General features: G+C 41.2%; 1 protein-coding gene across 1 annotated transcript in view; it reads right to left on the minus strand.

Annotated features, from left to right (window-relative positions):
* The window catches only part of CABCOCO1 (ciliary associated calcium binding coiled-coil 1), a 186,485-nt gene that overhangs the window by 34,547 nt on the left and 136,135 nt on the right, over positions 1-15,803 (minus strand). The window contains exons 6-7 of the mRNA XM_069242513.1: positions 11,665-11,796; positions 53-190 (exon numbers count right to left, since the gene is read on the minus strand). Of these exons, the coding sequence (XP_069098614.1) occupies positions 53-190; positions 11,665-11,796 (270 nt within the window). The remainder of the gene's footprint in view (positions 1-52; positions 191-11,664; positions 11,797-15,803) is intronic.

Consider the following 15,803-nt stretch of genomic DNA (forward strand, 5'->3'; position numbering starts at 1 on the left):
CAACCAGCACATTATCATGCTGTAGATACATTGTACAGTCGACTCAAATTACCTCAAGATCCCCAATAACTTCCTTTGTGACCTTGCCCAGGGCGGACTTTACATCTTCAAGGGTGAATCCAGAAAGAAGATCAATTTCGTCAGCTGCTTTTTGACTTTCTACACCATACTGACTTTCACGTATAGTTTCCTATGAATAGCAATAAAACAAAGCAAAAATAGCATTATTGTTTAACATTATTAGGTTTTGTTCTGGAAGTAATCCTGTAGACATTTTCTATTGATCGTAATGCGTGAATGAAACAGAAGCACAAATGTGGTTCAATCACATTGTCTGACTAGCTAAATGATGATAATCTGCCCAAAGGAAATATCAGAACTACAGTGCCCACATAGTAAAGATTGGATCATGCCATATTGGCACTAAGCGCTGCACATGGAATTTAGTCATTCGTCCTATGCAGAAGAGCTGCCTACAGTAACCAGAGGGCAAGGGCCCTGAAATTAGGTCCACTGTCTTTGGTCAGGCTCTGTAACAGCACCTCTGTCTGCAGTAATTACAGGGTAGACTATGTGGTTATGCTATGCAGGTGCAGGACGAGAACATGGCTCTCAGTTTTGCTCGTTGGTCAGTCATCTTGCTGGCTTTAGTAACTGGGTACAGCCTGCGGCCATGCACAGTGAGTGCAGAGGCACTGCTTTGTGCAGACTCATCTTCAGTACCCACATGCCATAACCTGAAACTATGCCTTGCAGACTATTAACAAGGACCATGGTAGTAGAGCGAAGCCTGAAGCAATGCTGTCTAGGTAGTGACTACCGGTCATAGCTTTAAATTATTCCCTGGGCTTAGTTCTCCTACCTATTTTAATTTTCTTTAGGCTATATGTTAAGGATCATTGGTTGGAAACAATGTGCAGGAAATCTGTGAGTGTTTTAGGCTTTCAGAGTACAAATGGGTGGCCACAGTTGTCTATACTGGCACACAACGTGGCTTCCTAAATCACAATACACAGGCACTGTTGGTAAAAGATGTTCTCTTTTTTAAAGAAGATATTTCAGCACCTCTGGAGGCACTCCCAGATCAGCTGCTGTAGTAGGTTGTAGCTAGCATGACATTCTTATGGGCATCTCTAACATTCTTTTCACATCAAGATTGAGGAATCCAAGATGGCTGCTGAAGCAAAAATGTTCTGCTCCTCTCAGCCAATGTCATGCTTATATCAGATTAAAATGTGGGTTATAAAAAAGTTCACAACCCAAACTGCTGATATTTGAAGACATTTTTTTTACCTTAGGTGTTGAACTGTCAGGGATTTTTATTCTTATCATTGGCAAACATTGCCCTATGGGATTTAGCGATAACCTTACAAATATCTGACCAATATGCACAGAACGTTTCATGATTGATCCTTTGTGGGTTTGAGGTACAAACTTCTTGAAAATAACTTCTGTTGATTTGTCACAAGGGACTCAAATTAGGAGGATTTCAGAAAATGCTTTTCCTATAGGCTGATAGATTAAGCAATAACTACAGAGTCACTTTCACATACTCTGTAATAGGCCTAAGTATTCTAGTCCAATCAGTGCCAAATCCTAGCTGCCTTAAAGAGAACAGCTTTTCCAAGCCAAGGTAACTATCCCAAAATGCAGAATCAGTAACATAGCATGGTCCGATATCGACTTCTTGGGGTTCTGGAGACACTTACAAATAATTCAGCACTCATCTCTATGGTTTATATCACATCACCAGAACCCCTAAATACAATATTGCACCATATAACATAGTTGCTATGGTTCATACCTGTATTACATAGATAAACTTCTTAATAAATGTTTTCCAGTGATTTCAAAGCTCATATTTCACAGAAAAAAGGTTTTCACTGTCAAATATTTTCTGTAATTCATTGGGCTGAATTAGTCTCCAGGTTATTTAGGCTTCTGTTCCTTAAACAAATACACACATTAAATGGAATGTTACCATAGCATAATTCACTCTCAAGCAACTGAAGCTTTTCAAGTCTGAGAGATAGATATTCACCAAATTAAAGCAGTCCGTATTAGAGACTTACTTCAACGTTTCAGCCCTTAGGGTTATCTTGACCAGGGCCATCAAAGGACATTGCTGCAGGAAAGCTGTGAGAAACTGGATTGTTCATTTGGGTGTATAGTAGTCGACCACAGGTGTCACTAATGACCAATGTCACTATTCGTCTTAGGTCATGTAAAGGTTTCAGTAATTTAAACCTGAGCTCAACCCTTGGTAGCTAGGCTTAACTTAAATAAATGTATAAAGCTTTTAAATGTACTCAAACAGTTAAAAAGTCAAAAACACAACACAATAACAATTTATGCCTGGTACTAGTCTGTTATTAAGGATTAACTCCTGGCCCCTTGCTAACCAACAGGAAAAGGTTTCCAGGGGTAAACCTAAACACTTTACAGTAGATCGTGTGTGTCCTACTGCAGACAATACCACAGCGCCCTTCTCTACCTAAATCCAACATGGCAGAGCCTTTCTTCCCCTGGGCAGAGCTCCTATGTCAGACGAGTGGTCAGGGAGATGAGTAACCCCTCCTCTGCCATTGTTCAAAGCCAGTTGTAGTGACAGCTCTTTTCCCACTGGAATTGATGCCTGGCTAACTAGAGGGTCAAAGGAGAGGGCAGGCCCATGTGTTAGATACATCTGTCTGAGACAGTGTAGACCTCTGTGAAGTTAAATATGTTCCTTGGCTTTTTTCCATATTGTGATAGAGCAAAAGAATGCCTCCCCAAACCCAAGGCCTTTGTTTCAGTGCTGGGAGCAAGATCACACCTCATCAAAGGGGCTATTCAGCTCCTGGGACAGTTGGAAGTGCAAGCAAAAGGACTTCTAGAGGCATTATGTAGCCAAAAGGTGGCGCTGTAAAGGTAACTTTTGTAAAAATAAAATGTATCACAAATATGACTTTACCAGTAATTGGAGCTTATAATAAATACTTTATATAATAAGTCCAAAAAATATTATTGTACTTGTTTCCAAAGTGGAAATAGCATAATTTATTTTAATACTATATATCCCAATACTTTCATAAGGAACAGCTAACTCTCCTAGAGTGAAAATAACTTGTGGAGCCCTGTTACTGTAAGGAAACGTTTTACATTAAACTTTTATATGTCTTACTTTTAAATACCATACACTTTGCCTTGTTGGGCATTAAGGTTAATTGGTGTGGCTTGCTAATATTTATAAGGAGGTTTTAGGCCTGTCAAAAGTGTCTATTTAACTTCATAGACAGCTTAAATTAAAGTAATAGATCTGCAGACATGTTTACAGTGTCACTCTAGTGGTGGCACAATGTATGCTGCAGTCCACTAGTGAAAATTAATTTACAGACACTGTAAGGACTTACAGGTAAGGCAAGTACTCCAATTAGGATTACAGCCAATTTCAAAATGTCTTGGGGTCAGAGCACATGCACTGGGGCCAGGTTAGTGGATTCCCAGTGCACAGAGAAACAAAAATCAGCAGCATCAGTTGAAAAAATGAGAGTGATCATGCAAAAACAGGTGTTTTCCTACAAAAACAGATTTTGAATATTAGCACATTACCTTCATCAAAAACACACATTTCTCAAAACTTTGGTAAACATATTTGCAGTGTCAGGAAATCATTGTATACTAAATTGATAATGCTCAAATGCTCCAAATTGTTCATAAAATCAATTAATAAATCATTTAATCCAAAAATACATAATGAAAAATCAGTAATATGATCCAATATTGTTTCAGCCTCATGCTTGTGGGTTATGATGTCACATGGTCATGGTTGATTCAGAGTTTCAACTGAAAAGTTATTTTTTCTTAATAAAGTTGGCACCGTTTGATGCATCTGCACAAATATTTCAAATAAAAAACCTCATCTGATTTAGGTATGGCATGTCAATTTTCATCTATGTAACATAAGGAAGGGTCATATAAAGAGGGCAGAGTCATTTCCCATTTTATTTCATGTTTGAGTTGTTTTTCTAAAAGATGCACAAAAAGTGGCTAAATAGAAATATAACAACCCTGGCATTAAAGTAGAACTTTAGTCAAGTAAATTTAAGTTGGCTTGGCATAAAGCTGTAGTTTTTTAAACAAAAAAGATAGCATTGATTTTTTTCAGTGAACAGTAAGGGTTAAAAGGATTTAAAGAACTGAACTGCCCCTTAATCAATGGAGATCTGAAAGTCTGGGGTCACAGACCTACCACAGATTTAAATTCAAAAATATATAATCACATTGGATGTGGGAGTTTTTTCTCCACTTGTCCATTTCATTGGCTGGCTGCAAACTGTTGCAACCCATGCTGCATGATATAAAGGCTCAATTCCAGGGTTCTGAAAACATTGAAGAGCTGAAAGAGATCAGAAGTAGCACTCCTTGGCAATCTGTCTCAGATAGGAGCCCAATTCCTCCCCCACTCCCGTCAAAATAAGCAAAAATGTTATTTTGTCTTGTGGGTCAGAGACACTTGGGTGCCCCCATCCCAGGTCTGCAAACTTGGCATGGGTCCATAAATCCAAGGCAGAGGCTTCTAGACACTTGTTGGACTTGTTGCTGAGGTTGCAGAACTAGCAATGACTATGAACCCCACAGCATGCCAAAAATGGTTATAACAGGCCCCAATCTCCAAGACAAGGGTCACAAACTCTCCATTTACTTGCAGAGCTGTAGTTGTCTTCCCATATCTAGTGAGCCATATACCATGTTTGGGCACAAACCCTGCAGCCAACCCCTGCTGTCATTTGACAAAGGGCACATGCAACAGGGGTTCTCTGCCCTTGGTGAGTTAGGCACAGGGACTTTCCTGGGCTGGAGTAGAGGACCTGGTACCAAGTCGCAAACCCGGCTGGATGTCCAACAAAAGTTAAAGAGAGAATACACCTGAAAATAAGGTTTGCAAATCCATATACATATAGATTTTTTTTTTTTTAAACAGGCCATTGGACAGGCCATAGAGCCAACCCTTGCATAGCAAAGCCATAGGCCATGCCCAGTGAGAGTTGGATACCCTGTGGTCAACCTAACCAGAGTATAGCCAAAGGCTGTGTGCAGTGGCAGTTGACTGCTAGTGAGCAGTTGGGCACAGAAGCCAACACCCACAGCACAGCTTCAAAGTGTGCGAAGCAGGTCTTGGACACCCAAAGCAGATCGTGTCCTGACAACTGTCAGATGTGGTATATGATTAAAAAAAACATATTTCACAGAAAAAAACAAATGTTAAACTATTTTTTTTCAGTGAATTTACAAGCTTTTTAAAATCTTTCTTAAGGTGTTATAACCAAATGCTAGCTTCCAATATAACATCTTGACATATCTTTAAAAAAGTCAGATATTCACTTTAAAAATACAGTTATAATGCAGGGATGGTTACAAGTCAAAAATAAAGAACAAAAGACTGAAATACACAAGTTATAGTTAGGATTGCAATCCATAACAACACAAAATAGGAAACTAGAAAATGTAATCTCACTGCATGTTTCTACCTACACTGAGTTGCAGCCGTTTAAAAAAAAAAAAAACATATATTTACATTTAACTGATTCTAATGTTCTTTGCCACAAATCGCTGTTTTGGTGTGTGTAATTTCACACTGCTTTAATTGTTCATGTCTACAACTATTCTATCTCTTACACATGAAAGAGAAAGGCACTAGGGATTTAGACGGTTTGTTGGAAGGGTAATGGTGTAACCATGTATTATGAGGAAAAAATAGCCTCTGCTGCTCATTAGGAGGATTTTGTAAGTTTCCCTTAGTTCCATGAATCTACAAAGAAAGGTGGCCCTCGGCCTTGTTTGTTTTTATGACCAAGGAACTCCTCAGTGACTTGCTATATCTTAATAGAGAGCGAGAGAGGGAGAGAGAGAGTGAGAGAGAGAGAGAGAGAGAGACACACACAGAGTGTGTGTGTGTGGCCTCATAGTGTGTTTAGGTACTTTCGAGCGAGCGTATCAAAACACTAAAAGTGCAGTTATATTTGCCTCAGTCGGGTGTATCACTTACCCCAGTATCAAAGAATGCATAGAGTTAGAAAAGTAAATACACACTTCATTACAGTCAATGGCAATTCTGTGTGTGTATTCACGAAACATAGCTGAGCACCCAATGTGTTCCTGTTGAAGATCACCCAAGTTGATCATAAAGGGCTCCTTGATGAGGACATATATCCCTTGTTGGGGTGGCTAGAGTGGTTGGCTGTTTTTCATTTTCAGCCATAGTTCACAGGCTCCAAAGTAGAGCCAACTGTACCATAATTACAGGTTGCATGGCTTTGGAAGAATGACAACCTTTAACATAACACAAAACATAGTTTTACACTAGTCAACAGGTGAGAATTCTACCTGTGGTGTCATAAGAAGGCTTCCATCCAACACATTTCAAGGAGTGATCCTATCACCTGTCTCAGAGTAAACAGTAATTTCATTTGATGTGAACTTTGGGCATAGTTCAACCAACTCAGTAGGTTCAATAGGGAAAGTTGCAGAGATCACAGTGATAGCTACAACAGGGGCCCAAGTGCCAAATGCAGTCAAAGAAATGGAAGATGAACCAATAAATAAAACTGGAAGCAAGGAACTGTGAGTAGCTGCACAGGCTGGTGAAAAGCCTCTTTTGAAAACAGAAGGTGGTAGACCTGAGGCAAAGGATCACTGCGTCCCCACTCACTTTGTCTCTGCCCAATTTCCTGTCATGTTCGGAAGAGGAGTGAGAGAGAGTTCTTGGAGGGGACAAGTTCATCTTCAGGAGGTGCCCATCTGTCCCTTTTCTGGGATTGATTCCCTCAGGGATTCTCAGTCTCACCAGCAGCAACAGCATTGGGATCGCCATCTTTCTTAAATATTTCTGGTGGTTTTACCTCATTAAGGCCCATTGCAATCTCTCTAGCCGCTCATGTCGATGAAGTTTTATCCTCACCTGTATTTGATTGAGTTCACCAGGAGTGCTCTGGGTGATGATAGTGTGAATGGGATTTGAGCACAAGTCCTTGAGGGGGTTACAGGCCTTTTATCACTTACATAGGGCTCTGGTTCTTCTGGATCAATCTGTTTTACCTGCCTTTGATGTGTTTTGGGGACCAGGGAAGGAAGCTCCCTCTCTGCATCAGTGTTTTTGCTGTTCTTAGGGCCTCTTATTGTTTCTGCCTGCAATTTAGTAAGCAAATCACAACTAAGGTTCTGTCATATGCAATTAACTAGTTTTTATCTCTAGCTCTTACCAACAGGACTGGCATTCAGCAACCCTCCCAGTATTCTAGGTTTCAAATTACTCAAGAAAACCAACAAAGTCTACTGGGGAGTATCTGCTTTACCAACTGCTATCCAAATCCTGAAACCTTGGAGATGTTTTATAGGCTCAAGTTTGTGAAGAGTAATGGGCGGCTTAAGTGGGAAATATGCTGATGATACATTATTGCAATACAGTCCAACTGTTATCATTTTATCAGGGGATATATACAACTCAAGATGTCATACTGAAAATTGGCAAGCCCAACCATAAAGGCTGCATTAAATGTGTTTGAATTTTTTGGCTTCAATCTTGCCTAACCAGAGAAGATTGGTACATCTGTAAGTGACAGCTATCCTTGTGATACATATGATGCCATATTAAAATCACTTGAAGAACACTCTCTTTGTAAGATTTCTTCCCCTAAGGGTTTTTTTGGGAAAAAAAGTTAGGTTAAAGTGCCATACGTTTGATTACCAGGAATACTTTCGTATTAGGAAGTGCTTTCCCTTTCCTAGTGGACTTTTTTCACATCGTTTTTGGTTATACTGAGTTTATTACCATGGACCCTAGGGACTGGGGCATTGGTCATCCCTACTCGGTAAGTATTATAGTGACCTAATTACACAAGAAGGCCGAGATTGTTCGACTGTGCGGTTTTGACCAGAGTATTGTCAGGTTATAAGTCACTTGTCATGGAATCTCTATTTTAGATGATATATTCAGTTAATTGTCTGATATCAACACATGTCGCATACTATCTGCAGCGGAGGATAGGTTGGTCAAATAATTTTGCTAAATATATTTCCCGACAATTGAGAGTCAAACGAATTGATCCATCAAACACTGGCCCCAGCAATAAAAATATCTCAAACTTTTTGAGGCATCATCTCTGCTATATGCATGACTGAAGTGAACAGATCAACTGTACTCATTATACGGCCCACGACCACTTGTTGCCCGCAAGACCTTTTATGGCACCCCTTGTTAAACATTCAAGACTGTGCTCCATTTGCCCAATCATACTTCTAATGATTTATAAAAGAAAGCAGTAGCTTTCATTTTCAAATCTGCTACGATTCTATAAGAATACCCAATGTTGTCTCGTTCTCTCGGTCACATGTGGAACCCCTGGAGGTACCTTCTTGTCTCTGAACTTTTCTCTTTTTTCCCCAGTTCATGCTTGGCATCCAGCAACCAAGGCCATGGCTATACAATGCATCATCTGTAAATTCTTGTCATTTCTCCATTGTTTTTGCTCATGTTGTACTTTTATTGTTGATCCCAGCCCTGTATGGTTCTTGGTGTGTATGCGTGTCTCGCACCGCTGGTGACCTTATATGTCTGTGCATGAGCAAAGATGCTGCCTTGTGTACAATTTGCAAGTAGCTATTGGTCATTTTTTGGAAGACTCTAGGCTCATTAAACTGTTGTCCTCTTTGCTGAGACATTAGACTGCCCTTGCTCCCCCAATCCAGTGCCCAGCTGCCCAACACACCCGTTCTGAGATGCAAAAAAGGGCCATATTCTGTGCTCATGCCATCACTGAGTTCGCAGTTGAGACTTTATACTGCTTTGCGCATGCAAAATCATTATTAATCACACTTACTTTTTAGTGCAAGAAAGTCAGACACCACGCCCTTGAAACATTTTTTGCTGAGGCTTGATGCCCTCTTGTTAACTTCATACCAGTATCTATAAATTTTTCTTCAAAGTGTAAAAAGGGAACGCAGACTCCAAGTCCATTCACCTACTAGCATCTTCGCTGGTGCCCGATTCTGTCTTATGATTTTCAATTCAAAATACACTGTATATAAAACATTTTGGGGGAAAATTTGCTTGAGAAATGACCCCCAAACTCAAGAGTGTGGGTTTGCGCTCCCTATTTAGTTTTGAACAGAACTTCACAAAGTTTACAGAGGAAATCTTCACAACTTCGCACAAATCTATCCCTACAGCTCCATTTGAAGTTTGTTCTAAGTCAATGCACTTGTTTTATTTTGCTACAATAATGCAGACTTTAGCCACACCACATAATGTTTTGGCCCTAAGTAAATGTTTGTGAGTATCCGTTGAAAAGACAATTAATCCATATGGTTGAGAACTGCCTGGTATTACCTAGGATTAGGACTGGGGTTATGAGTAAAATCTCATTAGACGTTTACGGATTTCTGAACACTACTTTCTCTCTATTTCCAGGGTGTAGTGGCAACCATATATAAATTAACACAATTCCACTTTCCAATCACCCCAGAGGGCTCTTCAATATATACAGTACTTAATAGAACCCTATGTTAATTTTGATCTAATAGGCCAATCTGTCATTTGTGGGAGTTTTAAACAAAAGGGGTGAATCACAAAAGAAACTGACATAAAATGGTGATAGTCACTAATATATCAATGAAGGGTTAACAAAATGTATAATAATAACAGGAAGTGCCTCAAATAGACCAATAACAGCAGCTCGAAATGTGCTAGGGATTGGCTACTTTCTCATTATCAGCACTTTCCAAATCAGGAAAAAGGAAACTCATTTAAGCTTATCTTGTAGGGAGGCCAAAAGCATATATGAAAAAAATATATATAATAAACTAGTGCCTGCATAGAAAGAAAAAAGTAATAGAAGAAAAGGACCTTAAATTCAAGGAGAACCCTAACACCACTCTTTGGGTCACAAGTTATCAACTTAAAAATAAAAATATGCCCTGAATGCCCCCTAAAAATATTCAATTAAGAAGTTTTTCGGCACATGATTAAAAACACTCAGACATGCTCAAACCATATAGTGATGAATGGTAGACATGTTTCAGTGCCAAAGAGAGGCTTTCTCCAATTTCATCAGGACCAGAGGACCATACTGTTGTTCAACAGTGTATAGCAACACGTTGACAAGAGTGAGGGATTATCAGTTTCATGCAGTGAGTAACAACAGCACAATGAACTTCCTGTGGTGCCAGACTTGATGCTTTCTCCACCGCAGAGGTATATGTGAGACACTTGGGGGCATATTTATACTCTGTTTGCGCCGGAATTGCGTCGTTTCTGACGCAAAACTAACTCCATATTTATACTTTGGCGTTAGACGCGTCTAGCGCCAAAGTCCATGGAGTTTGCGTAATTTTTTAGTGTGGACACCTACTTTGCGTTAATGATATGCAAGGTAGGCGTTCCCGTCTAAAAAATTTACTCCGAGGCATGTGCGCCGTATTTACACTCCCGGGCAAAATTCACGCCCGGGAGTGGGCAGGTAAAAAAAAATGACGTACGGCCGCTTTTGCGCCGTTTTTTAGCACCTGGACAAGGCAGGCGTTATGGGACCTGTGGGCTCGGAAGGAGCCCAGAGGTGCCCTCCCATGCCCCCAGGGACACCCCCTGTCACCCTTGCCCACCCCAGGAGGACACCCAAGGCTGGAGGGACCCATCCCAGGGACATTAAGGTAAGTTCCGGTAAGTATATATATTTTTTTTTTTTGTGGCATAGGGGGGCCTGATTTGTGCCCCCCTACATGCCACTATGCCCAATGACCATGACCAGGGGACAGAAGTCCCCTGGGCATGGCCATTGGGCAAGGGGGCATGACTCCTGTCTTTGCTAAGACAGGAGTCATTTCTATGGGGGTTGGGAGTCGAAAAAAATGGCGCAAATCGGGTTGAGGCGAAAAATTTGCCTCAGCCTGAATTGCCCCATTTTTTGGCGCCCAAGCTCCATATCCCCCTACGCCGGCGCTGCCTGGTGTACGTCGTTTTTTTCCACGCATACCAGGCAGCGCCGGCGGCTAACGCCGGCTAACGTCATTGATTAAATACGGCGCCCGCATGGCGCTTCAGAATGGCGTTAGCCGGCGCAAATTTTTTTGACGCAAAACTGCCTTAGCGCAGTTTTGCGTCAAAAAGTATAAATATGGCCCTTGCTGTCCCTTTTTTCAGCGTCAGTTTGTTATTCAACCCTTTTTAAGAACTCCGCGAATTTGGGATTGGCCCTTTAGCTAAAATTACCAAAGGGATCAGTTGAGAATTGTATATATCGAAGAATTCTCTGGGGTGATTGTGGAGTGGAGTTTTGTTGATTTATATTGTGTTGACTGGGAGGCAACCCATTTTTCTCTCTTTTCCCCTCTGTAACTCCCCTTTTTTAAATGTAATGTAAGCCTCCAGAACGCTTCCTCATTTGAAAGTTCTAAGCTAATTTTATTTTCTTCATCCATTTTTCATGGCAACTGTTTTAGTCAGTGACTTAATACAGCAAATATATATACACAAACTACCTTAAATGTATAGAGACCTCATTAAATGAAAACAAATAATTGTATTATTTATTCAAATGTAACTACTGCAAATAACTAGTGGTGTTACGATGCTTTATTAAGCTAGAGAGTAAAAATATTCAAAATCAGAGTATCACAAAATAATCTTACCTCTCCTTCTGGACTTTCTACAGGTGATGGAGGCTCTGGTGCTATGAACGTTGAATATATTTCATGAGGTATGCCTTCCTCTAATGGAGCTGGGAAAGGGGTGTCTGCTGCTTGAACAACTTCAATGGCTTGCTGTATGAAAGAAAAATATTTCAAATGTCAATATGTATTATTTCAAGTAGTATCCATATATATATATATATATATATATATATATATATATATATATATATATATGTATATCCTTACGATAGGCAGCATTTGGGAACATAAAGGGTAAATATCATGTGTTTAATGTAAAACCTTAATCATCTTTAAGCTTGCTTGAGAAAAATATTCTAAATGTTCATATGTATTATTTCAAGTTGTATATTTGTGTGTATATATATATATATATATATATATATATATATATATATATATACTAAAAAGAACAAAGGTTACAGGGATGTTATAGTTAGGCTCACATTTTAAACATAGTAAACCATAGAAATTTACCTGTTATAGTTATAGCTATCTAAATGAACTATAACTCCTGCCCTAAGGTAACTATAACTTGTGCCCCCATCTATGATTTTTTAAATCCTATTTCCTAACTATGAAGTCCCTGTAACCTTACTTATTTTCAGTGAATGTCTATGTTTTGGTGGGTCTGTCAACCAGTGCATCATGTGTATAAATGTGTATTTTGTATTTTCACCATGGTTCGCGACTCCGTCGTGACATCACACGGGGAAGAGTGTGCAGGGGGATGTGACGGAGTCATGACTCCACAATTGTGGGATATAAATGTTTTGAACAATTTCAAACTCGGAAGGGGTCCCTCAGATACTTATTGGGGAAACTCACGGGGTCAGAGTACCTCTACACTGATCCCTTTTATTATTTACAGCCCCTACTTCCGTCCACCGTGGCTGCACACCTGTTGATAAGATGGCGGCCGCAACTTTCTTCACACGTTGCAATGACTTAATCACATTGCTTACTTCTGTTGTCCGGAGCCGCAACACTGTGGGTTGGACTCTTGACAGATCCGGGTCTCTATATACACAAATCAAGTAATTTTACTGCAGATATTACAGTGACAATATCAATGATATTATCAAAGATATCACGAGTGCTGTAATTTACGCAGTAATTAGCAGTACATGGAAAGGGCGCAAGTTATAGTTACCTTGGGGCATGAGTTATAGTTATTTGAGATAACTCTAACTGTAACTGGTGAATTTCTATGGTTTGGTATGTTTAAAATGTGAGCCTAACTATGACGTCCCTGTAACCTTTGTTTTTTTAAGTGATTTCTATGTTATTTTTTTAAAATTCTATTTCGTAAGTATAAATAACATCCCTGTAACCTTTGTTTTTTTTTTCCAGTGAATTTCTATGTTTTTTTAACGTATAGTAATTATTATTACTATACGTTAATCCAACCACCACCACGCATGTCCGATGCCACAGGGCCTGGCCTGCCTCCAGTCCCTGCAGCCAACCCCTATAGCCACCCAACCGCGTGCTGTGCATGGCCTTCGGCAGTGCACAGCAGGGTTGTTGGCAGGGTCTGGCCTGCAGCCATTCCCTGCAGCCAACCCTCATAACCACCCAACTCTGCATCACACCCCCTCCTCAGGTCAAAATCGGCCCCAGGGACCCCATCTCCTGGGTCCCAGCATAAATATTATTATTTGTTTTTGGGTGGGGGGCTTTGTGGCACTCCCAGGCTGATCTCAGCCCCGGGGATCCCATTCCCCGGGGCCTGGTCTACACATTTCATCTTTTGGTGGGGGGAGGTGAGCCCCCCTCTCCAGGCAGATTTCACTCCGGGGTCCCCATCCCCTGGACCCCAGCCTAGACATCAATTTGTTTTGGGGGGACAGGGCCACCCTCCCTAGGCCGATCTTGGCCCCATGGAGCCCATCCCCTTGGGCCCAGCTGTGTGGCCCCCTGCCCAAGGCCGATCTTGGCTCTTGCCCAGCCATGTGACCTGGGTGGCCCTAGGGCACCAGGTCTTGATGTTGGAGACTGTGGGGGGGAGCCTGAAGGCTGCCACGGTCCCAGCTGACCCCCACCTCCTGTGGGAGCCAGCATTGTTGTCACAGAGAGGGAGATGCTAAAGCAGCTTCATCTCTGTGACAGAAATGTTTCCTCTGCCTCCCTGCCTGCATCTTTGGAGGCAGGGAGACAGAAGAAACCTCTGCTTGCTGTTTGACAGCTCTCCATCACTGCAAGCAGAGTGATTGCTGTGGCTTGGCAGCACCTGTCAAACCTGCAGCCAAGCCACAGCAAATAGCTATGTCCCGGAAGTGGGCACCCCGGGACAAAGAAGGAGTCGGCTTGGGATGGGGTGGTGGGGGAGGAGATGGCAGTCTCCAGGGCCGTCTGTGGTTTTCCAAGGGAGACCAAGCAACCCACCTCCAATGAGTATTACCCCAGGAAGGTGATGGTCCCCGGGGCTGCCGAATCAGACCCCCTTCACTTTTTTTGTAGCCAAGGACAGTGGTGGTCCCCAGGGCTGCGGAGGACGTGCGGCCCCTCTGCACTGAATTGCATGATAGCGCTCTGGAGGTGGCGATCTTCAGAGCTGCAAGGGAGGCAAGCACACCCCTCACACCGAATTGGATTTAAGTGGTCCCCTGAGGATCAGGGGGGGCCACCCAGCCCCCGCATATTACTTCTAAGCCCCGGGGAGGTCCCTGCGGCTGCGGGAGGGGGGAGACAGGCAGCCCTCCATGCATTACAAATATTAATGCCCACAGGACTTGGCCCACCCAGGGGCTTAAGAATGACTTCACTTTTTAAAAACAATTGCCCAGATTTACGACCTGTCACAAGTTTCCAGCAATAATTTTTTTTAATCAAAAAGTGCTTTTTAGCTCGGGGGGGGGGTCCCTCTAGGACTCCACCACCAGAGCTAAAGGGTCAGGGTGTCCGTACCCTGACCCCATTTCTTAATTTGTATCTGTTTATTCTGGGACTTGGCTGAAGTCAAGTCCCAAGATGGCTGCCAACACTTCCTTGTTGAAGTGTTGGCAGCCAATCAGATCTCAGCTTTAATTTTCCTAAAACTACTGAACGGATTTAACACCAAATCACAAAACAGCACTTTTTGGACGAAGAGTTATTTTTTTGTCAAATCTGGTGTAAGTCATTCCAGTGGTTCAGGCGCTATCACTTTTCAAAATCCCTATGGAAAAATGAAAGGGGGAAAAAGCGTTTTGTGACACCTCCCCTTTTTCCCAGCCCCACTTGACGGATCATCCCAAAACTTTAGAGACAGATGCTGAAGTGACTGACGTATTTTCCTGGACAACTTTGTGAAGATTGATCAAACTGTGCTAAAGTTATTAGCAACACAAAACATGTGTTTTCTATAGAAACTAGATCCTAACTATAACTACCTAGTAGTGACTATATATATTACCTTATGATGGGCAGCAGTTGGGAATATAAAGGGTAAATAGCATGTGTTTAATGTAGAACCTCAAACATCTTTCAATTCTTTGATCAGATCTTTTCAATTACCAAGTCAATTGACTTCTGATATTAAAATTGTTCACATTGATTGATTGATGCATAATTTGTATGATCATATGAACATTAACAATTTGAGGAATCAATAATATTCTTTAAGTTGTAAAATTGTCTAAATTATGGTCAAACATGTAAGATATGACAAACAGTCATTCGTCCATGTCCACACAAATGACACTGTCACGCTTGTGGGCTCATTTAACTCCACAAGTTGTCCTAAGTGAAACAGCAAACCCAAAGCCAAAAACACACAACAACGAGCAAACATATTTAAAAACATATCTGAAATGATTATAAAACTATTAGCACTACTGGAATGTAGTCACAAAATGAAAATGGTCTGTTTGCAGAAATGGGTCACACTGTCAAATACATGAAAATGAACTGAGTATATTACACCAATATAGCAAAACCTTGGATAGTTCAAAACAAGTTCAAGGATTTACATTACCATTAAACACAGTAAGGACACATATTGAAATGAAAAAGTATATCAAACAAAAATACATGCGGTAGACAAACCCACTAAACATAGGTTCAACATTGAGAACAGTTTAAGTTCCTTACACCAGAGCAAATTACTTCCAACCTAGCACAGTGCAATGCTCCTC

Source organism: Pleurodeles waltl, chromosome 6 (assembly GCF_031143425.1).
Source record: "Pleurodeles waltl isolate 20211129_DDA chromosome 6, aPleWal1.hap1.20221129, whole genome shotgun sequence".
NCBI lineage: Eukaryota > Metazoa > Chordata > Amphibia > Caudata > Salamandridae > Pleurodeles > Pleurodeles waltl.